A 23,995-nucleotide genomic window follows, 5' to 3' on the forward strand; every position below is an offset into this window, starting at 1 on the left:
CAAGTCAAAGTCCAGACCTGAATCCAATCGAGAATCTGTGGAAAGAACTGAAAACTGCTGTTCACAAATGCTCTCCATCCAACCTCACTGAGCTCGAGCTGTTTTGCAAGGAGGAATGGGAAAAAATTTCAGTCTCTCGATGTGCAAAACTGATAGAGACATACCCCAATCGACTTACAGCTGTAATCGCAGCAAAAGGTGGCGCTACAAAGTATTAACTTTAGCTGAATAATTTTGCACGCCCAGTTTTTCAGTTTTTGATTTGTTAAAAAAGTTTGAAATATCCAATAAATGTCGTTCCACTTCATGATTGTGTCCCACTTGTTGTCGATTCTTCACAAAAAATACAGTTTTATATCTTTATGTTTGAAGCCTGAAATGTGGCAAAAGGTCGCAAAGTTCAAGGGGGCCGAATACTTTCGCAAGGCACTGTATATTTCCCTCACTAACTGACTGTCAGAGCAGCTTATCGATCGCTGCAGCTGTACACAGCCCATCTGTAAATAGCCCATCCAACCAACTACCTACCTCATCCCCATATTTGTTTTTGTTTTTCTGCTTTTTTGCACACCAGTATATCTACTTGCACATCCTCATCTGCACATATATCACTCCAGTGTAAGTTCCTAATGTCACGAATCCCGCCCAAGGTGGTTCCTCTTCCTGTTCGGGCGGCGCTCTGCGGTCGTCGTCGCCGGCCTACTAGCTGCCACCGATCCGCTTTTCTGTTTCAGTTAGTTTTGTCTGATTAGTCTCACCTGTTTCTTGTTTGGGTTTTGATTTGGGCTATTTAAACCAGGTATGCCCGCCTGCTTTTGTGCAGGCTTGTTTTTCTGTTCATGTGTGTGTGGATTCTCGTGGACTCTTTTCCCTGGACTGTTTGGTCCTGCTGTTGGGCTGGTTTAAGTGATGCGCCTTAGTGTTTGGCGTTACTGTTACTTGTTGTTCTGGAATAAAGGACCACGATTGTACTACCTCTGCTCTCTGCGCCTGACTCCTCCACCCACTACTCCTAGAAGCCGTGACACCTAAATTGTAATTACTTCGCCACTATTGGCCTATTTATTGCCTTACCTCCTTACTTCATTTGCACACACTGTCTACAGATGTTTCTATTGTGTTGTTGACTGTACGTTTGTTTATTCCATGTGTAACTCTATTTTTTTTGTCGCACTGCTTTGCTCTATCTTGGCCAGGTTGCAGTTGTAAATGAGAACTTGTTCTCAATTGGCCTACCAGGTTAAATAAAGGTGAAATTAAAAATTAAAAAGGCGGGGTAATTGAGGTAATATGTACATATAGGTAGAGGTTAAGTGACGATTATTATTTATTGAGTTCATTAAAAGTATTTTTCGTTATATATAATTGGACCATCTAGGGAGGATACAAAAGTCTGGGTGAAACATTCATTTTAATCAGATAAATTCTACACATCCATGATAATGGCAGGTCCATCCACCTATCGAGGTCTTCCGTTACTGCCCGAAGGACAGGTACAAAGTTGCTTATAGACAGGTTGTGAAGATTATTCAACATTTTTATGCCAAGATTAACAAGACAATTTTTTTGTCGAATGGGAAGTCATTGAAATTGTTGTCACTCAAGCTCCATAGGGGCATAGCTTCTGATTCATTTTTTTTTTATAGTAGCCGGAAAAAGAGGTAAACCTTTTAATTAAATAAGGAGTTGAATACTCTAATCAATATATGGTGTTTACTGTTTCATCCTTTATTTGTTTTTTGTTTTTTTTACAAAATGTGGAAAAAGTATAGTTTTTGTGTGAAGGCATTGTATGCTGGTGTATGGTGTCCCTTGAGAAACCCAACTACCGAGCCATTCAATGATGGGATTTATAAATACATTTTCTGGCCTCCCAAAAGGACTGAACTTTATGATCAGACCCCTTGAATTTTTCCACATGTTGTTACATTTTTCCACATGTTGCCTTATTCTAAAATTGATTCAATTGTTTTCCACCCTCATCAATCTACACACAATACCCCATAATGACAAAGCAAAAACAGGTTTTTAGACATTTTCACACATTTATTACAAATAAAAATGTGAATTTTCGATAAGTATCCAGATCTCGGCCTCGACATAATCCTGTCTCTGAGCTCTATGGACAATTCCTTCGACCTCATGGCTTGGTTTTTGGACTGACATGTGTTGTCCATTGGGACCTTATATAGACAGGTGTGTGCCTTTCGGAATCATGTCCAATCAAATGAATTTACCACAGGTGGACTCCAATCAAGATGTAGAAACATCTCAAGGATGATTAATACAAACAGGATGGACCTGAGCTCACTTGAGTCTCATAGTAAAGGGTCTGAATACTTATGTAAATAAGGGATTTATGTTTTTTATCTTTACTACATTTGCAAACATTTCTAAAACCCTGTTTTGGCTTTGTCATTATGGGGTATTGTGTGTCGATTTATGAGGGAGAAAATTAATTGAATCCGTTTTAGAATAAGGCTGTAACATAACAAAATGTGGAAAAAGGGAAAGGGTCTGAATACTTTCCGAATGGACTGTAAAACAACTTTTGGAAAGTTCATATTCTGAGCTAGCCATTAAAAAAGTGTGTTGAACAGATATAATTGAATCTGGAAAACCCTCTAACTGCAACAGAATATGGAAAAATATGACCTTGCCATCCCATAATACAGTCTGTTCACAGATCTGTATATTTTACATGACTGGGAATACAGATACAGTATGCATCGTTTGGTCACAGATACCTTTAAAAAAATGGGCCTCAGGATCTCGTCACGGTATTTCTGTGCATTCAAATTTCCATCGATAAAATGCAAATGTGTTTGTTGTACGTAGCTTATGCCTGCCCATACTACTGTATAACCCCACCGCCACCATGTGGCACTCTGTTCGCAACATTGACATCAGCAAATCGCTCGCCATACACATGGTCTGCAGTTGAGAGGCTGGTTGGACATACTGCCAAATTCTCTTAAAACGACATTGGAGAGTTGGCTTATGGTAGAGAAATTAACATTAAATTCTCTGGCAACAGCTCTGGTGGACATTACTGCAGTCAGCATTCCAATTTCACGTTCCCTCAACTTGAGACATCTCTGGCTTTGTATTGTGTGACAAAACTGCACATTTTAGAGTGGCCTTTTATTGTCCCCAGCACAAGGTGCAGCTGTGTAATGACCATTATGTTTAATCAGCTTCTTTGTATGCCACACCTGTCAGGTGGATGTATTATCTTGGCAAAGGAGAAATGCTCACTAACAGTGATGTAAACAATTTTGTGCACAAAATGTGAGAGAAATAAGTTTTTTGTACATATGGAACATTTCTGAGATCTTTTATTTTTGCTCATGAAACATGGGACCATCACTTTACATGTTGCGTCTATACTTTTGTTCAGTGTATTATGTTACTTAACGATGATAGCTCCTTGAATCTCTCAATCAACCAGAGACGATTACTGCTGGGAGGCTTAGTTGGAGACATGTTGGCCGGGTGGGGTTTGGGGATTGGGATGGGACGTTGGGGGTGGAGGCCCAATTATTTTTTGTTTTCATTTCCTGTTTGTATTGAATTTATTATCACTTAAACTATATGTAATTTCTACTGTTTTTTTCTTGTTCTACAGGTACATGTTTATAAACATGTAATTTGAAATGGATAATGTACTTGTAACCCCCCCCCCCCCCCCAACAAACACGAACAAAACAAATACAAATTTGGTCAATATGTTTCTTTTACATGAGAGTTCTGAATGAAAAAATAAATGAACATTAATGCCAATGTCAATATCAGCTCAAGCAATGCCATTACAATAGCCATCTTGAACAAGCTGGTCTACTAGCTCAACCAAGTTTCCACCAGCTTGACCAATCTGGTATGGTCTTACTAGCTCAACCAGCTTGACCAAAATCCCTAGGCAGACAGGTTGCCTCCCACATTATATGGGATTTCCAAGACTATGTCAAATACAGTGAAACCCAAGAAGTTCAAGTTCAATTCTAAGACTTTGCTAAAATATTGAATGCATTGAATAACACATTTAGAAATGGCAAAGAAATCATAAGGAATATTGTTTTGAAGTGTATGTCCTCTATCTAGGAGATATAAGAAAGTTTATGAAATTATACTTTTTTGGACACATATTTAACCCCTTATTTTTGTTGGCACAAAACTACCTCCATACTTTAATTTGTTTGTATGGGTTACCTTCAGACGAGCCCTGTGACTCCTGGGTCGTAGTGCAAAAAAACAATTGTGTTTGTGAGAGTGTTCCGACGCTACAGACAGAAGTTGGCACATCAGCTCTACCAACGTCAGACGAGTCCCGTAACATTTGTGGGGGTCGTACAGCCGTTCAGACACTACAGACATTTTAGTGAGAGAACCTATTTTCGGGATGTCTCATTGTCTGACAAACACCTCTGTAGCTCCGCCACCTTCCACCGCATATGCAGAAGGCCGATATAGGCTGATGCAGTGGATTGAAATGCATATCTCTAGCTTAAACTGACGGATTTTGATGGCGATTTTTTGTATTATGTAATTTAGATTGATGCACAGTGATCCAATAGTCTTTGGGATGATTAATTACCAATAATGTCAGGATTTGACCAGGGTTGTTCCGGTTTTGGTCACTAGATGCCCCCATTGTGCTTTTTGACCCTTTTGTTTTCCCTTGTTTCCAGTTATTATTTGCACCTGTGCCTCGTTTCCCTTGATTGTATTTAAACCCTTAGTTTTCCTCAGTTCTTTGCTCTGTGTTTGAATGTTAGCACCCAGCCCCAGTGATGCGGTGAACATTTGTTGCGCAAGTTGGACTCTCGTGTGGTACTTTGTTCTTGTTTGTTCTTGTTTGTTCTTGTTTGTTCTTGTTTGTTCTTGTTTGTTCTTGTTTGTTCTTGTTTGTTCTTGTTTGTTCTTGTTTTGTTCTTGTTTGTTCTTGTTTTGTTCTTGTTTTGTTCTTGTTTTGTTCTTGTTTTGTTCTTGTTTTGAGGCTTTTTCTGCTGTACCTACCACCCTTGGAGGATTACCTTTTTGTTCTCTTGGAATTACTTTTGAAGTTGTGGATTTATATTTTTGCCTGACGATCTTTCCTTTACTTTATTAAAACACTGTCTCAAGTACTGCTGTGTCTGCCTCATCTTCTGGCTTCTGACGACTATTAGTGCCAAGTACTGCTGTGTCTGCCTCATGTTCTGACAACTATTAGTGGCTCAGTTTGCTAAGTGACTGTTTCTCACACCGGAGACTCGAGTTCGTAACTGGGTCCTGACAAATAAAACAAGAACTGTCACCATCCAAGGTTTTGGGGTATTTGCCGGTGGACCACTTTACCTCGCTTTTTCAAGAGTTCACATTTTATGTGAATTACTTTTTGGATACTGTTTCATGCATGTAGTTGTAAAATGTAACTGGAAACCATACTACTACTGAGATGTCCTGTACCAAAAAATAACACAACATAATGATGTGTTTTTAAAATAATCATACTGGTTTTGACACTGTCTTAATTCTTATCCAGTCCATTGGCCTGTGCAAGTGAGACAAAGCGATAAACATGTTTCTATCTTTCCAACATTGAATCAAAAACAATATGTTAATGAGTGATTTCAGCATCTTGCTACGAAATGAATTGCTTATTTTGCTACACTGCTTTGACTATTTTCTTTGGTTTCTCCTGCGGAACAAATGTTTTCATTTCATATTTGCTCGGACAACAATAACGAACGGAACAATCACTGCAATTCTGTTTGTGATACCGGGAGCGAAGTTGTTACAGCTGAAAGTCAGCTTGTTTACATTTCATTATATATTTGTAAGGTTATTTGGCGACCGAAGTTCAGTTTTCAATCTGTTGTTGCAGCCAGAGCCTTTGCTTCCGAGCGTCGTTGATTATGGTTTAGACGGAGCCCTTTTCTCTGAGACAGCAGGTAAAGCACAACAAGGGGCAGACATTAGCTAGCCAAGTGACATTTTAATTCGATATTTATTTTTAAATGTCTGATAGAAACGTGTTACCCTTTTGATGTATTTGTATGAATGTATCCAGTTGTCATCCCATTCTAACCTTGTAACTAAAAGTTTGTGAATATGTCTGTAACGTCGGCTAGCTGGTAGCTAACTTTATTCTTACCTAGCTAGGTAACGGTAGCTAGCGAACACCATAACCAAAGATCTCATCGTTCTATTTGTGATTGTGGCATAACTAGCCTGCTATATGTGGTTGAGCTGTAGCTAACTTGTTATTTGATAGAATATATCACGCTTAAGAGCTGGTTAACTGGATTGCTGTACTGATTAGTTAGCTAATTATTCATATGTCTAGGTACTTAGCTAGTTAACTATTTAGCTTAAAATGTTAGTTAGCTTGCTATGTCATTGCTTTTGTAGTTTACTTGCTAGCTATACAAAAGCAATGTTTATTTAACTAGGTAAACAATGTTCCCACACTGATGTCACATAGGTAGCTAACCTCATATCTTTATCCCAACTAGTTACTCTTAGCTATCAGTATTCTCTAGATATGAACTAGCTAACCAGATTTTGGGGGGGTTGCTATCTGTTGCAAGTCTCCCCTTCGTGCCGGCTACGTCCTAACTGTTAACTGAACTTCACTTTTTTTCTGTTGTAATTGAAGTGGGAAATGACAACGATGTCTGAAGCAGCATCATCCTGGCAGTGCTTATTATGGGAAAACAAATCGGTTTGTCGGACTTCCTGCATTGGTGCAATGCAGCTCTGCCCTTTGCCTGGAAAGCCGACGTTGAATTCCATGTCTGGCAGAAATTAGCGGTTGAATCAGGAAAGTTTCCTCTCACGACCTCTAAAAGGCAGAATGTTGACTAGAATACATTTTTAACCCACTTTACCGGTTGTCCTTGTGATCGGTCCATTTGGCGGTAGGAATGTGAGACGATATAGGAAAGTATTATAATTCTATCAGCTTTTCAAAGCGCAGGAAGTGCATTCAGACATCTATCATTCAGACATCTATCACCTGAGCATACACGCCAGTTAAAAATACATGCACGAGACGCATGCAACTTGCTGAGCTCGTCCAAATGTTTACATGGTTCTGCGCATGCTTCAGATGAAAGCACTGCCAGTTCTTTGAAAAGTTTATGGAATTATACTTTCATGTGGACATAATGTCTCACAATCCTTTTATTCATCATTCTGGCATGTAGAGGTCGTGGAAGGAAACTTTTCTGATTCAAAAGATAATTTCTGCCCGACATAGAATTCTATAAAATTCATGGTCTGGTTTCCAGACATTGATTTGGGGGAATGAACAACCTGCCAATCCAAGCTGTTGAATTATTTACATTGTCAGTCTGTAAACATGGCTAGGGCAATCGGCTTCTTCTAAGTAAGGCCTGAATGCATGCCGGTTCTGTGCAGGCTGAGTATGCCCTGTATTGCTGGCTGGCAGGCAACTTGCATCCTGATCAAAGGTGTGAACAGCTGGGAAGTGAATAACTTTCAGTGTCAACTGAAACAGGCGGGGGTCAAACTGGGCACACACTTCATGGAAACATTGATATCTGATACCCAGGCAACCCTCTCTCACACACACTTCTCTGAACACAAGCCCTCACTCCACATTTTCCCTCGCAGGCAGCCTAGGGCGGCAAGATTTTGGGGTTGATATTTAGGTGCAGTCATCCCATGCCTGGGGGTTGTTCCAATTACTTTCAGAACAAGGAACATGATTTGATGGATCAATACAACATTATAGTCTGGTATCAATTTGGCCTACTTGTGAACTTCAAGAGCCGGCTTGACTGCAGTCATCACTGTTATTATTGCAGCATAAATGCATGCAGAGTCGCAGACACATTCCATTCCTTTGTATGAAACTGAGTAGACTACTCAGTCAGTGATTCTTTAAGCCAGCTGAACTATTTGAATTATTCTGGCTGGGTAGGTAGCTGTTCTAGCCACTAGCCAGCTATGACAGCCTAGCCCCCTCAAACTCAACTCTGGACTTCGAAGCCAGAAATTCCCTCTGCATTTCTTCATTGTTCCCCACGAATCAAGGACTGCTTTAGACCTGGGAAACCAGGTGGATGCAATTCATTATTAGGTAGAACAGAAAATCAGTAGGCTCTGGACCTCGCAGGGTAGGAGTTGAGTACCCCTGGCCTAGCCACTAGCCAGCTATGATGGCCACTTGCTATGATGGCCACAGCTGAACTGAGAGAATAACCTCATCGGAATGACCACTTCGCACAGCCAGTCTCACAGCGGGTGAATGACTCATACAGAAGGCTAGTCTGACTGAACTACTGTGTACTGTTGTGCTTTTGCTCCTCTCCTGGCAGTTTGTCCTTGGCTGCCAAGCTGGCCCTGATTGCGTTGTGTTGACTGAAGAACTGGAGTTGAAACCTGCATGATGCCAACCATCTGCTCATATTCAGACTAAGTTGACCACTGGGAACACTTAGTAAACAAGCTGATTAAAGGAAAAACTGTCTAAAGACTGCCTACAGAGCTGTGCATGATCTCTCTCAATGTCAGCCTAATTGGAATTAGAACACCTAATCATTGTCAGCCTAATTGGAATTAGAACACCTAATCATTGTCAGCCTAATTGGAATTAGAACACCTAATCATTGTCAGCCTAATTGGAATTAGAACACCTAATCATTGTCAGCCTAATTGGAATTAGAACACCTAATCATTGTCAGCCTAATTGGAATTAGAACACCTAATCATTGTCAGCCTAATTGGAATTAGAACACCTAATCATTGTCAGCCTAATTGGAATTAGAACACCTAATCACCGTCAGCTACTTTATTATTTCCCGTTAATTAGCCTGGCTGTAATTAGTCTACTCATCCTGATCAAAGGTGTGAACAGCTGGGAAGTAAATACCTCTCCCTCTTACAGTTTTAAGCATTCCTGTCATGGTTTTTGTCTGTTTGGGACAAACTTGTATTAGGCTAGGACAAGCTCTATTCTGGGTCCATTAGGGCTGACTTATAAAATGGTTCCTGTTGGGACTTTTTCTGAAAACAACACCACCTGGCCTCTATGCCTATCCCCCAGCCTGGGCCCTGCCCAAGCCACTGGAACATTGCTTATACCTAGCCAATGCACACCTAAAGGGAATGCCAGGGGGAATAGGCTAGCTAGAATTGGTTGGTTGGTCTCTCCCCTGTGGTGGTAGACTAGAATGTAGCCTAGGCAAGTGATTGAGGAGAACAGAGAAGTTCAGCCCATTAAAACACAGAGGAGCTGTCAGACATGGGCTTTGTTTTAAAGTAATACTTTAATTAAGTCTGACTTAAACACTATAAAACTGTCTAAAAACTCTATTTAGGTAACTAATTATGCAATGAAGAAAGGTAACTAGAAAAATAAGTCTGATTTTGTAGTCAAGCATGACCGTCTAAACATTCTTGCTGCCAACTGTCAAGATAAGTGATTTTGGATTCATTCCATTAGTTGTGCCACTGTGCCAGTCTATCAAACATGTTTCACATCGCATGTAATTCCCATTGACAGCGAAGGTTCCAGTTGCATGAAGGAGTCACCAGGTCATGTGGTTGAGGAGCCATTGTTGTTATCAGCAGCTTCGATGCTGCAGTGACTTTTGGGATAATGAGGCGGGTCCCGGAGGTGCTGGGTGACTGGTGTCCTAATTCCACTGAGCCAGCAGGGGACAAAAGGGTATCTAATGGGGTACTTGTCACTAACACATTCAGTCACAATCTGGCGGCCAAAGTGGTTGTTGAGTGGCAGTATTCCTGTACGTGCTCTGGCAGAACTTTACTTTGTCTAATGAACTTGTGAACTGCAAACGAGTGTATTCAGGGATTTGAGTGCCAGGTTATTTCCTTTATTTTTTTTCATGTTGGGTGTGTCTATATAGCCTACTGCTGTTATTAATTGGCCATGTTGTATTGTAATATCACTACATGTGTCACAGTCACTGATCAACTGTCATGTCATTGTGTGTTTTCAGGAGAGAGCGCGGGGCAGCCATGCTGACGTTGGCCAGTAAGCTGAAGAGGGACGAGGGGGTGAAGACTGGCCGTCCCCCTGGGGGCCCCTCCGACTCCTCTCACAGGGTCTCTATCAGGGACCGACTGCTCATCAAAGGTACACAACGTTCTCTACATGTATAAATGGATCTCCTCCAGTAACTCTTTTCACACTAGCATACGGATGGGCCTGGCTGTGCTTCTTTGTAATGCCAGTATTTCCTATTCATTTAGCAGAGTTGGGTCGCTGCTGCTAAATCGTCACTGCCATGCACAAAAATATATCTCCATTATTATTATTTTTTTGCTATGGTAAAACGTTTTCAATATCAACTTGAACAACTAAAACCAGATATGAAGAATGTAGAAAACAATAATGGAGCTATATTTTTTTTTTGCTAAAACGTTTTCAATATCAACAAGAACAACTAAAACCAGATATGAAGAATGTAGAAAAAAATAATGGAGCTATATTTTTTTTTTGCTATGGTAAAACGTTTTCAATATTAACTTGAACAACTAAAACCAGATATGAAGAATGTAGAAAAAAATAATGGATGTCCAATATCTCTTTATTTTAGTTAGAAAAGTTTGTAACACTTGACACCCAGTGTTATGACACAGTCATAACCATGTCACAACAGCTGACATAACATGTCATACATAGCCTGTCATAACACTGTCACGTCCATATATATTATAGGGTTGACCCCATTTAGTTGACTGGTCAATTGTTTGGTCGCTAGGCTGTTGGTCGACCAAGAGTTCTTTAGTCGAGTGGTAGCAAAATAAAGAAATGATGATGATCATGGTTTACAAGACCCCTGTCTGATTGGCTCCTGTCTGAGTGGACTGGTCCATTGTGGAGGCCGTGGGGGTGGCACAGTCCAGTCCATCAGTCTAAGACATTTGCTACTGAAATTGTATATGGTTATATTATGTAAGAACAACACCAATAAAAATAAGATTATTTTATAACAAATGTGCTTTTGTCATGCTGAAACAGGAAATTGCCTTCCCCAACAGGAAATTGCCTTCCCCAAACAGTTGCCACAAAGTTGGAAGCCCCTCCTTCCCTTCTTTTTCTTGATCTCCAGTGTTTTCCACAACTAGTCACATTTATTCCACACATCTGACTCCCCCTTTACCTCCCAAGCAACTAGTAAACATTCTCCCGTTTTCAAGTTTATTTGTCACGTCCTCTGTATCCATTTTGCTTTCACATGTGTCACGTTTTTCAGAGTTTATTACCAATTCATTGATGTGATTATGATATAGGTCATAGGTCAGGCCCTTTGACACGTGCATACGTGTGTCACGTAAAGAGAGCAAGGGTTGAGGGAATAGGGAATGTTTTTCCTCAACAAATGAGGGATTTCGGCAACAACTTTTCAGTCAGAAATGGCTGTAAATATGTTACAGCTTCAGCAACACAGACATCGCAATAAACACTGTTGGTGTTCTGTGGTGGTCGCTGCAGCTCGAAGGAGAGTGAGACAATGGGTGCTAGTCACACAGTCACTAGCTGTCTTTTATTTTTTTTATGCTGCACAGCAAGTCTGAGCCAGGCCCAGCACAATCAAACTATGAAATAACACATGAAATCAATCAAATCAATTTACCCTCATCAATTAACCCTCTAGTCATTGTGTCCTAATTATTTCATCAAACAGTTCGCTTAAAGCATCAGACAAGCTCAGTGCATATATTTGATTTGATTAAAACACATAGGACGTGTATATGTGGAAAAATACATGTTTTAAAATTTCAACCAATCTAAGTTTTTACCACACTTGTGATAACATATATTGCAATATTTTATGGCTGGTTATGACATCTACATGGCACAACGCCTCTCCCCTATTTGACCTACAGCACCAGTAAAAGGTTTGGACACACCTTCTCATTCCAGGGTTTTTCTGTATTTGTACTCTTTTTTACATTGTAGAATAATAGTGAAAACATCAAAACTATGAAATAACACATATGAAATCGTGTAGTAACCAAAAAGTGTGGGGAAAAAACTAAATCTATTTAATATTTGAGATTTTTCAAAGTAGCCACCCTTTGCTTTGATGACAGCTTTGCACACTCTTGGCATTCTCTCAACCAGCTTCACCTGGAATGCTTTTCCAACAGCCTTGAAGGAGTTGCCAATAATGCGGAGCACTTGTTGGCTGCTTTTCCTTCACTCTGCGCTCCAACTCATCCCATGTGTGTTATTTCATAGTTGTGATGTCTTCACTATTATTCTACAATGTAGAAAATAGTAAAAATAAAGAAAAACCCTTGAATGAGTAGAAGTCCAAACTTTTGACTTGTACTGTAGATTTTGTGTGTATGTCTTGATATGTAGGCTATGTGTACCGTTTTAAAATTTATGTAGTTCTGTTATTGTCTAATGTTCTGCATTGTCATGTTTTGTGTGGATCCTAGCAAGAGTAGCTTCTGATTTTTCAACAGCAAATGGGAATCCTAATAAAAATAAAAAATACCAAAAATAAGAGTGTCAAAACCCACATTTATTCAAATTAGTTTTTTCTCTGACAAGAAATGTCCTTTTAGTTAGAAAGCTTTTTTTTGTTAAATCCTTTAGTTGTTGTGATGAATTCTTTAGTCATGTTTTTTATCTCTTCGTATTTGAAATACCTTGTAGAAAATACACTTTATGACTCATGAAGCATTATGTCCATCCTGTTTCACTTCAGACATGCCCTTATATCAGTCACCAGGCAAATTAGGGTGTCTTGCCCTGGTCCTGCAATCATCCCAGTCATCAGCAACAGAGCATTGGGGTGGGTGCGTGTCTGATATCAATGTGTGTGCAATTACAAGGATAATTTAACATGGTCAATAAATTAAATAAATATATACAAATAGTGTTGACATATAGGCTATTGTGTAATGGAATGCTTTGCCTTGTGTGGTGGTTTTTAACACTCTTATGTGGGTGTCATAACCAGTCATAAAATAACACAAGATACATATGAAAGGAGCTACAGTAGTATGCAGCTCAACTAATGCTGGAGGTCAGTGTAGACTGTTCTGTAGACAGTACAGGCAGGGTGATATTGGGGATAGAGGGAATATAGGCAGTCTGGCTTCACTGTCTGTCTGGGTTGTCTAATCTGCCTTTGGTTTTAGTATTCATGCAGCGGCCCATGGAACTGTTTGTCTGGGTGGGTTTTGTCCCCCTCGTCCTCTCCTGCGTTCCAGCTCTCATATCTCTCTCTTTTTGTCTCTCTTCCTGCCTCGCTTTATCCCCTGATCTCAATCTTCTTGCCCCTGAATGAGAGCTTCCAGGACCTTAAGCAGTATTTCTCTTCTCATGAATTTCAAAGGTTCCATCTTTCCGTGTCTCTTTTTCTTCATACTCTTTCCATACTGTCTGTCTTTACATTTGATCACAATTGTCCTGTTGCTCACTCTTTCTAGTCTTTCCCTCCCCTTAATCGTCCTCCCTCTCCTTTCGCTCTCTTCTCCTTTTCTTCACATGCTCCCATTTTCTCTCTCAAGCTCTTTAGTTCCCGTTTTTATTTTTTTTTAAATCTTTTATATCCATTCAGATTCCAAGTCTAAAGCCTATCTTATGCAAATTAGATGGATGTCTTCCTGTTCACAATCACATTGGATGTTCTCTCCCCAGTCTCTGCCCCATGTTTCCTCCAAGTATTGTTTTTTTATTTTAGACCAATGGCAATTTTTTTTCTCCACTTCCTGGGTAGTTCAGGTCAAATAAAGTTCTTAAGTTCTTTCTGTCATTTGAGTTTCCTGTTACGTCTCTTAGCCTGCAGAGTCAGTCCTCCAGAGCAACAATAGGAGAGGTCATATTTTGCCCACTTCCTCTTTAGTGTTTCTTTAATATCTAGCTAGAGTCGCATCTCTTTTGGTGCTCATCTGTCCAGTGAAGTGATTGAGGAGGTGGGCTTGAACGTTAGCAAGACCGGAACGTTGTTCTGAGGTAGCATCATCATCAGCTCTAGACCCCTTTACAGATTCAGATGTATCTTTCCTCTCTTCCACCACCTCCCCCTGTCCTTGTCAATCTCTATTACTGCCCTATTACTGCCATATTCACTGTTTATTGTCCTACCACTGTTCCATAATGTGGTAGAACTATCATCCTCTTTTAAAGCTGAAACTTTTTGGCTGAGCGACCTGACAAAATTCACATAGAAATATGAATTCAATATGAAGATCTGTCGTTCTCATTGAAAACAATTCTAATGTGCACTATTTCTGTGTTTAATTTTTGAGTCATTTTACTTTTGGTTTTGTACACCAGCATGAAACTGCTGAAAATACAATACTGTTGGTTATAGAAAATATATATTAAAGCGGTTTAGAGGGTACAATGTTTCTCTACACTATACTTGCTTGTTTTATGTCATACTAAAATTAGGCAAACTTTTATAATTTTAGCAGCCAGGAAATGGTGGAACTTTCCAATCTCAATTTTTCTCATGAATTATTGTTTTAATATTGCTAGCACAGCACTGTATCAAAGCCTCATTTACTGTAGCCAGAGCACCGGCAGGGATTGTACGGAAAGAGGAACACAAAGTGTAACCCCTTCTCTCCCGACAGGACTCCATAGTGTTACTGTTACTATACAGTCATACACTGGACTGTCTGGAAGGGGGTAAAAATATAGCGTTCTCAAGTACATGTGTGTTTATTATGGATCCCCTGGGGTCCAGCAACATTAAAGCAGTTATACATTCACAACAGATTTCACAACATATAAAGTGTGTGCCCTCAGGCCTCTACTACCACATATCTACAACACAAGTACATGTGTGTGTGTATAGTGCGTATGTTATCATGTGTCTGTTTGTGTTGCTTCACAGTCCCCGCTGTTCCATAAGGTGTATTTTCATCTAATTCTCCATTTAGCTGATGTGAAATAGAGCTCCATGTAGTCATGGCTCTATATAGTACTGTGCACCTCCCATAGTCTGTTCTGCACTTGGGGACTGTGAAGAGAGAGAGAGTGTGTGTGTGCTTGCAATGCAAACCCTTCCTCCTGCTGAGTTAGGTCTGCTCCACTTGATTCTGTCTGTAGACAACCTGACTTGGTTACCAGGTACAAATGATTTGCTGAATCGTCTGCAAGTCTGGTCTATCCGTCCTATTGTCTTTTTTTGAGTTATTTGCACCCAGATTTATGAGATGCATAATTACAATGTGTAGCTACAGTTTCATAACATTTGTTTTAGTGACACACTCAGCCTATGAATGATGAGGTCACTGTTTTGCAGGGTTATTTTGGGCATCTCCTCTAGTTAGTTTGTAGCATCCAAACAACAAAGGTCTGAGGGAGACAGGAGAGACTGGGAAGGGAGTGTTGTTCCTTTAGGATTTGGTGCGCACCACTGACTGCTCATTCCTAGCTACCAACGCAAGCAGGATGCGTTCTTAGTTTGTCCCCCCCCCCCCCTTCTCTCTCATTGCAGAAGTTGCAGAACTTGAAGCCAACCTCCCTAGTAAGTATACACCCTTTAACACTATGCAGTGTAACATTATACAATAGCTGATTTGTGGTTTTAATGTTCTGATGGCTCATTAGTCTCACTGTGTGTTAGAGGGAGATATGTGCAGACAGCAGTGGCTGGCTCAGCTGTAGTGTAGTGCTCCAGTCTGAACACCAGGGGGGGATTCAGAGCCATTGGCAGATGATGTGACTGCTTACTTCCACAGCCAAATATTTTTTATTTATTTATCCGTTATTCTACCAGGTAAGTTGTCTGAGAACACGTTCTCATTTGCAGCAACAACCTGGGGAGTAGTTACAGGGGAGAGGAGGGGGATGAATGAGCCAATTGTAAACTGGGGATTCTTAGGTGGTTTGAAGGCCAGATTGGGAATTTAGCCAGGACACTGGGGTTGACATCCTTGCGATAATGGGATCTTTAATGACCTCAGAGAGTCAGGACACCCGTTTAACGTCCCATTCGGAAGACGGCACCCTACACAGGGCAGTGTCCCCAATCACTGCCCTGGAGCATTGGGATATTTTTTTTAGACCAGAGGAAAGTGTGCCTCCTACTGGCCCCCCAACACCACATCCAGAAGCATCTGGTCTCCCATCCAGGAACTGATCAGGACCAACCCTGCTTAGCTTCAGAAGCAAGCCAGCAGTGGTATGCAGGGTGGTATGCTACCCCATTGAGTTGCACCCTCCCTTTTGCCCTCAGAACAGCCTCACTTTGTAGGGGCATGGTGTCTAAAGCGTTCCACAGGGATACTGGCCCATGTTTATTCCAATGTTGTGTGAAGTTGGCTGGTTGTGTGAAGTTGGCTGGTTGTGTGAAGTTGGCTGGTTGTGTGAAGTTGGCTGGTTGTGTGAAGTTGGATGGTTGTGTGAAGTTGGCTGGTTGTGTGAAGTTGGCTGGTTGTGTGAAGTTGGCTGGTTGTGTGAAGTTGGCTGGTTGTGTGAAGTTGGCTGGTTGTGTGAAGTTGGCTGGTTGTGTGAAGTTGGCTGGATGTGTGAAGTTGGCTGGTTGTGTGAAGTTGGCTGGTTGTGTGAAGTTGGCTGGTTGTGTGAAGTTGGCTGGATGTGTGAAGTTGGCTGGTTGTGTGAAGTTGGCTGGTTGTGTGAAGTTGGCTGGTTGTGTGAAGTTGGCTGGTTGTGTGAAGTTGGCTGGTTGTGTGAAGTTGGCTGGATGTGTGAAGTTGGCTGGATGTGTGAAGTTGGCTGGATGTGTGAAGTTGGCTGGTTGTGTGAAGTTGGCTGGATGTGTGAAGTTGGCTGGTTGTGTGAAGTTGGCTGGTTGTGTGAAGTTGGCTGGTTGTGTGAAGTTGGCTGGATGTGTGAAGTTGGCTGGATGTGTGAAGTTGGCTGGTTGTGTGAAGTTGGCTGGTTGTGTGAAGTTGGCTGGTTGTGTGAAGTTGGCTGGTTGTGTGAAGTTGGCTGGTTGTGTGAAGTTGGCTGGTTGTGTGAAGTTGGCTGGTTGTGTGAAGTTGGCTGGATGTGTGAAGTTGGCTGGTTGTGTGAAGTTGGCTGGTTGAGTGAAGTTGGCTGGTTGTGTGAAGTTGGCTGGTTGTGTGAAGTTGGCTGGTTGTGTGAAGTTGGCTGGATGTGTGAAGTTGGCTGGATGTGTGAAGTTGGCTGGTTGTGTGAAGTTGGCTGGTTGTGTGAAGTTGGCTGGTTGTGTGAAGTTGGCTGGTTGTGTGAAGTTGGCTGGTTGTGTGAAGTTGGCTGGTTGTGTGAAGTTGGCTGGTTGTGTGAAGTTGGCTGGATGTCCTTTTTTTATTTAATTGTTTACATTTATTTTAACTTATTTTAACCAGGCAAGTCAGTTAAGGTCAAATTCTTATTTTCAATGACGGCCTAGGAACAAAGTGTTTAATTGCCTTGTTCAGGGGCAGAACGACAGATTTTTACCTTGTCAGCTCGGGGATTCAATCTTGCAACCTTACATTTAACTAGGTCAACGCTCTAACCACTAGCCTACCTGACTCCCCGGTGGTGGAACATTCTTGATACACACGGGAAACTGTTGAGCGTGAAAACCCCAGCAGCGTTGCAGTTCTTGACACAAACTGGTGCACCTGTCACCTACTACCAGACCCTATTCAAAGGCACTTAAATATTTTGTCTTGCACATTCACTCTCTGAATGGCACACACATAATTCATGTCTCAAGGCTTAAAAATCCTTATTTGGCCTGTCTCCTTCCCTTCATCTACACGGATCTGAATTGGATTTAACTAGTGACGTCAATAAGAGATCATACCTTTCACTTGGATTAACCTGGTCAGTGTATGTCATGGAAAGAGCAGTTTTTCATAATGATTTGTACACTCAGTGTATATTAGCATAACGCAGATGAGATAAGCTAGACCTAGATGTATAATGCACACATAGATTAAGATAACTATGTGAATCCATCTACATTTCCCAGCGAAGATAAATGCAACTGTAATCGTTGGCTAGTAACAACTGAGATATTAAGTCAATAAGGCACCTCGGGGGTTTGTGGTATATAGTCAATATACCACGGCTAAGGGCTGTTCTCGATACAGCCATTAGTCGTGGTACTTTGGCCATATACCACAAACCCTGAGGTGCTTTATTGCTATTAGAAACTGGTTACCAAGGTAATTAGAGCAGTACAAATAAATGTTTTGTCATACCCATGGTATATGGTCTGAAATACCACTGCTTTCTGCCAATCAGCATTCAGGGCTCAAACCACCCAGTTTATAAATGCCCTTATCGCTCTCTCTTCTCCCACTTCCTCCTCCCTATCCCAGGTACGTGTAAAGCCAGCTTCCCTGATGAGAACAAGCTACACCACTTTCAGCTGGCTGTCTCTCCAGGTAAGACCACCCACCCTCCATCTCACTAATATCCAACCTGTGTGTTTGGAGACCCAAATAAAATAACAAATCTAGGACAAAAGCGTGCAGTTAGCCAGTTACTGTGGTAGTTATGATATGGTGGCAGTTTGGAAGCTGTTTATAATCAGTTAGCCAGTTACTGTGGTAGTTATGATATGGTGGCAGTTTGGAAGCTGTTTATAATCTGTTTATAATCAGTTAGCCAGTTACTGTGGTAGTTATGATATGGTGTCAGTTTGGAAGCTGTTTATAATCAGTTAGCCAGTTACTGTGGTAGTTATGATATGGTAGCAGTTTGGAAGCTGTTTATAATCTGTTTATAATCAGTTAGCCAGTTACTGTGGTAGTTATGATATGGTGGCAGTTTGGAAGCTGTTTATAATCAGTTAGCCAGTTACTGTGGTAGTTATGATATGGTAGCAGTTTGGAAGCTGTTTATAATCTGTTTATAATCAGTTAGCCAGTTACTGTGGTAGTTATGATATGGTGGCAGTTTGGAAGCTGTTTATAATCAGTTAGCCAGTTACTGTGGTAGTTATGATATGGTAGCAGTTTGGAAGCTGTTTATAATCTGTTTATAATCAGTTAGCCAGTTACTGTGGTAGTTATGATATGGTGGCAGTTTGGAAGCTGTTTATAATCAGTTAGCCAGTTACTGTGGTAGTTATGATATGGTAGCAGTTTGGAAGCTGTTTATAATCTGTTTATAATCAGTTAGCCAGTTACTGTGGTAGTTATGATATGGTAGCAGTTTGGAAGCTGTTTATAATCCCTTTAGTCTTCAGAGGTAGGTACTTAGATCAAATCAAATGTTATTAGTCACATGTGTTGACTTACAAGTCCCTAACCACCAGTGCAGTTTAAAAAAATAATATATGTATATATATAACTCAGTTTTTCACAATTCCTGATATTTAATCCTAGTAAAAATTCCCTGTCTTAGGTCAGTTAGGATCACCATTTTATTTTAAGAATGTGAAATGTCAGAATAATAGTAGAGAGAATGATTTATTTCAGCTTTTATTTCTTTCATCACATTCCCAGTGGATCAGAAGATGACATATACTCAATTTGTATTTGGTAGCATTACCTTTAAATTGTTTAACTTGGGTCAAACGTTTCAGGTAGCCTTCCACAAGCTTCCCACAATAAGTTGGGTGAATTTTGGTCCATTCCTCCTGACAGAGCTGGTGTAACTGAGTCAGGTTTGTAGACCTCCTTGCGCGCACACACTTTTTCAGTTCTGCCCACAAATGTTCTATGGGATTGAAGTCAGGGCTTTGTGATGGCCACTCCAATACCTTGACTTTGTTGTCCTTAAGCCATTTTTCCACAACTTTGTAAGTATGCTTGGGGTCATTGTCCATTTGGAAGACCCATTTGCGACCAAGCTTTAACTTCCTGACTGATGTCGTTAGATGCTGCTTCAATATATCCACATTTTCCGCCCTCATGATGCCATCTATTTTGTGAAGTACACCAGTCCCTGCAGCAAAGCACCCCCACAACATGATGACTTTAGATATTTTTGTCAGATGTTACTATGGAATACTGAAGTATAATTACAAGCATTTCATAAGGGTCAAAGGCTTTTATTGACAATTACATGAAGTTGATGCAAAGAGTCAATATTTGCATTGTTGACCCTTCTTTTTCAAGACCTCCGCAATCTGTCCTGGCATGCTGTCAATTAACTTCTGGGCCACTGACTGATTGCAACCCATTCTTGCATAATCAGTGCTTGGAGTTTGTCAGAATTTGTGGGGTTTTGTTTGTCCACCTGCCTCTTGAGGATTGACCACAAGTTCTCAATGGGATTAAGGTCTGGGGAGTTTCCTGGCCATAGACCCAAAATATTGATGTTTTGTTCCCCGAGCCACTTAGTTATCACTTTGTCCTCATGGCAAGGTACTCCATCATGCTGGAAAAGGCATTGTTCATCACCAAACTGTTCCTGGATGGTTGGGAGAAGTTGCTATCGGAGGATGTGTTGGTACCATTCTTTATTCATGGCTGTGTTCTTAGACAAAATTGTGAGTGAGCCCACTCCCTTGGCTGAGAAGCAACCCCACACATGAATGGTCTCAGGATGTTTTACTGTTGGCATGACACAGGACTGATGGTAGAGCTCACCTTGTCTTCTCCGGACAAGCTTTTTCCGGATGCCCCAAACAATCGGAAAGGGGATTCATCAGAGAAAATTTCTTTACCCCAGTCCTCAGCAGTCCAATCCCTGTACCTTTTGCAGAATATCAGTCTGTCCCTGATGTTTTTCCTGGAGAGAAGTGGCTTCTTTGCCCTTCTTGACACCAGGCCATCCTCCAAAAGTCTTTGCCTCACTGTACGTGCAGATGCACTCACACATGCCTGCTGCCATTCCTGAGCAAGCTCTGTACTGGTGGTGCCCCGATCCCGCAGCTGAATCAACTTTAGGAGGCGGTCCTGGCGCTTGCTGGACTTTCTTGGGGGCCCTCAAGCCTTCTTCACAACAATTGAACAACAATGATTCCAAGCACCACCCTCCTTTTTGAAGCTTCCAGTCTGTTATTCGAACTCAATCAGCATGACAGAGTGATCTCCAGCCTTGTCCTCGTCAACACTCACACCTGTGTTAACGAGAGAATCACTTACATGATGTCAGCTGGTCCTTTTGTGGCAGGGCTGAAATGCAGTGGAAATGTTTTTGGGGGATTCAGTTCATTTGCATGGCATAGAGGGACTTTGCAATTCATCTGACCACTCTTCATAACATTTCTGGAGTAAATGCAAATTGCCATCATACAAACTGAGGCAGCAGACTTTATGAAAATGTGTATTTGTGTCATTCTCAACTTTTGGCCATGTATGTATGTATGTATGTATGTATGTATGTATGTGTGTGTGCATGCGTGAATTAATTATTTAATCGGTTTCTGCTTTTTTGGTCCTCCAATAATCGGTATCGGTGTTGAAAAATCCTAATTGGTCGACCTCTAGTCTCCAGTCATGTAAAATCGCAGAAAATTATTTTAGAAAGTCCCCTTTTTTTTCTGGGACCCACAAATCTCTCAGCCCCTGTCTTCAGGACAAAGCCCCAACTGTTATGAAACAACTCTGGCCCTGGTGTCAAAACTTCCCAAAGGCAGCCTAAAAAGTAGATGAATTGGTCGCAATAATCTTTTACTATTAAAAGTCGCTGAGGGGGTCTGAACTCGTTTAATATACAAAGTCGCTAAGTTGGCAACACTGCCACTGGGGACCAACGAACTCTAACCACCTATTCCCGCATCTTAGGGTCCATTTGACAGGGCATGTGGATGCATTTGCACGGTCAATCCGTATCTTCAGCCTCAAACGGCCTTGGTCCTTTAAACGCGTTGGAGGTGATGAAACAACAGAATCCAATTCAGTGAAGTGGGTGGAAGGGGGATTTGCACGTGGAGCTTGGCAAAAGGGGGCATGATTTGTTGACATAATTGTAAACCCAACCTTAATTTACTCGGCTGTTTGCAAAGGTATTAGTTGGGTTTTGGGGGAAGTTGATCTTTTTAAATTCACAAACTGTGGGAGAGATAATGGCGATTTATAGCTGAACGACCCAGGAGAGAAATTTACTATACAGGTGTTGTTGGAAAAACCCACCGGTTCTCCGGTTCTCCCGGCTGGAATGGAAATTCCAAGAATAGCGGGAACGTTATGCATTTAGAGATGTGGTGTATTAGTTAAGGAGACACCTCTTCTCACTCTCTTTCTGCACTGCTGTCAGCCAGTTAGTCTTTTAAAAGGAGACCCTTTTATTTGCTGAGCTGTGTGTGTGTGTGTGTGTGTGTGCCCACTGCCAAGGCTCTAAGCCCTCTTTAACTCTGAATTAATAGTATTCTCTTCCCGAGTGATGCAGTGGTCTAAAAGCACTGCATCTCAGTACTAGAGGCGTCACGACAGACCCTGGTTCGATCCCGGGCGGTATCACAACCGGCTGTGATCTGGAGTCCCATTTGGTCCAGCATCGCCCCGGCTAGGGGGGGGTTTAGCCCGGGGTAGGCCGTCATTGTAAAATAAGAATGACTTGCCTATTAAATAAAGGTAAAAATAAATATTTTTTAAAATAAACATCTTATAGCCTGCCATTGTATTACATCATTAAAGTCAAGGCACCTCTGCTCTGGAGTCGACCTCTAATGACCAGTAGAGGAGCAGAGAGGTGAGTGTCCATCTGGTAGTCTCAGCCGCGGAATTATTAAAGGACACACAGGGAGAGAGAGGGTTTACTCGTTCACCTCAGTACAGCTGTCCCACACACACAGTCCCTACTGTGTTTCTCTTCTCAGAAACTAGGCCTGTATTCCAGATTTCAACATGAGTCATTCATTGATCAATCATTTTTCTATCCTTAGCTATAATGATCATCTTCATCAGCTTAATGTAAGCAATAATGATCATGATCTTTCCCACTCTTGTCCTCCCTCCTCTAACACTGTAGCTGTCTCTTCTCTCAGGCCGTGGGTGGCTGTCTTCCCCGTCTTTTCTGTGAGCTTCTGTCAATCACTCAGGAAGACGCAGGCAGGCGGTAGTCGCTGGACTGGAAACTGCAGTTTGAAGGATGTTTATAGTGATAAAACTGCAGGGAAGCAGCCATAGTGATATGTAGCCTTCTGTCACTGGGAAGGGGAATGCTTGGGAACTTAGAAATGCACTGGTATGAATATGAGATGGTGCAAAATCAGAGCTTAACACTGCCATTATTTTGTTGAATGTTTATTTAGCAGCCCACATAAGCATTTATTTTCAGCGTTGACCTGCACACTGAGGGTCTTTAACTGGAAACAAACTTTATACAAACTCTGTAAACTAAATAGAAAAGCTTTTTGAGCAGACGGGCCTAATTTTTAAAGTTGAACCTAACAGAAAACACACGTAAAGCACGTCTGTGGTTCCAACAGAGAAATGAACGTGTTATAGGGTGCGTTCGGAAAGTTTTCAGAGCCTTGAATTTTTCAACATTTTGTTACGTTACATCTTCATTCTAAAATTGATTAAATAATACATTTTCCTCATCATTCTACACACAATAATAAGGATGACAAAAACCAAAACAAGGACATTCAGAGACTTGTCCCGAAGACACTCCTGCGTTGCCTTGGCTGTGTGCTTAGGGTCGTTGTCCTGTTGGAAAGTGGACCTTCGCCCCAGTCTGAGGTCCTGAGTGCTCTGGAGCATGTTTTCATCAAGAATCTCTCTGTACTTTGCTCCGTTCATCTTTGCCTCAATCCTAACTAGTCTCCCAGTCCCGCTGAAAAACATCCCCACAGCATGATGCTGCCACCACCATGCTTCACCATAGGGATGGTGACAGGTTTCCCCCAGACGTGACGCTTGGCATTCAGGCCAAAGAGTTCAATCTTGGTTTCATCAGACAAGAGAATCTTGTTTCTCATGGTCTGTGAGTCTTCAGGTGCCTTTTTGCCAAACTCCTAGCCGGCTGTCATGTACCATTTACGGAGGAGTGTCTTTCGTCTGGTCACTCTACCATAAAGGCCTGATTGGTAGAGTGCTGCATAGATTGTTTTCCTTCTGGAAGGTTCTTTCATCTCCACAGAGGAACTCTAGAGCTCTATCAGAGTGACCATCGGGTTCTTGGTCACCTCCCTGACCAAGGCCCTTCTCCCCTTTTTGCTCA

The 23,995-nt window shown here is 41.5% G+C and overlaps 1 protein-coding gene across 13 annotated transcripts in view; it reads left to right on the forward strand.

Annotated features, from left to right (window-relative positions):
* The first annotated feature begins 5,587 nt into the window (after positions 1 to 5,587).
* LOC110501860 (NEDD8-conjugating enzyme UBE2F) overlaps positions 5,588 to 23,995 on the forward strand; it is a 99,001-nt gene continuing 80,593 nt past the window's right edge. For 3 of the 13 annotated variants that reach the window (XR_016490655.1, XR_016490656.1, XM_036959292.2), the window contains exons 1-4: positions 5,617 to 5,933; positions 9,975 to 10,111; positions 15,450 to 15,479; positions 18,253 to 18,318. Coding sequence is in view for 5 of the 13 variants with exons in the window: in XM_036959292.2 (XP_036815187.2) it covers positions 9,994 to 10,111; positions 15,450 to 15,479; positions 18,253 to 18,318 (214 nt within the window). In the remaining 8 variants the exon portion in view is untranslated. Of the gene's footprint in view, positions 5,934 to 8,327; positions 10,112 to 15,449; positions 15,480 to 18,252; positions 18,319 to 23,995 lie in introns of all 13 variants that reach the window. The other 10 variants (XR_016490651.1, XR_016490650.1, XM_090216171.1 and 7 more) reach the window with 5 other exon arrangements.

The sequence above is a fragment of the Oncorhynchus mykiss genome, chromosome 22 (genome assembly GCF_057628025.1).
Source record: "Oncorhynchus mykiss isolate SJ-2025 chromosome 22, ASM5762802v1, whole genome shotgun sequence".
Classification (NCBI taxonomy): domain Eukaryota; kingdom Metazoa; phylum Chordata; class Actinopteri; order Salmoniformes; family Salmonidae; genus Oncorhynchus; species Oncorhynchus mykiss.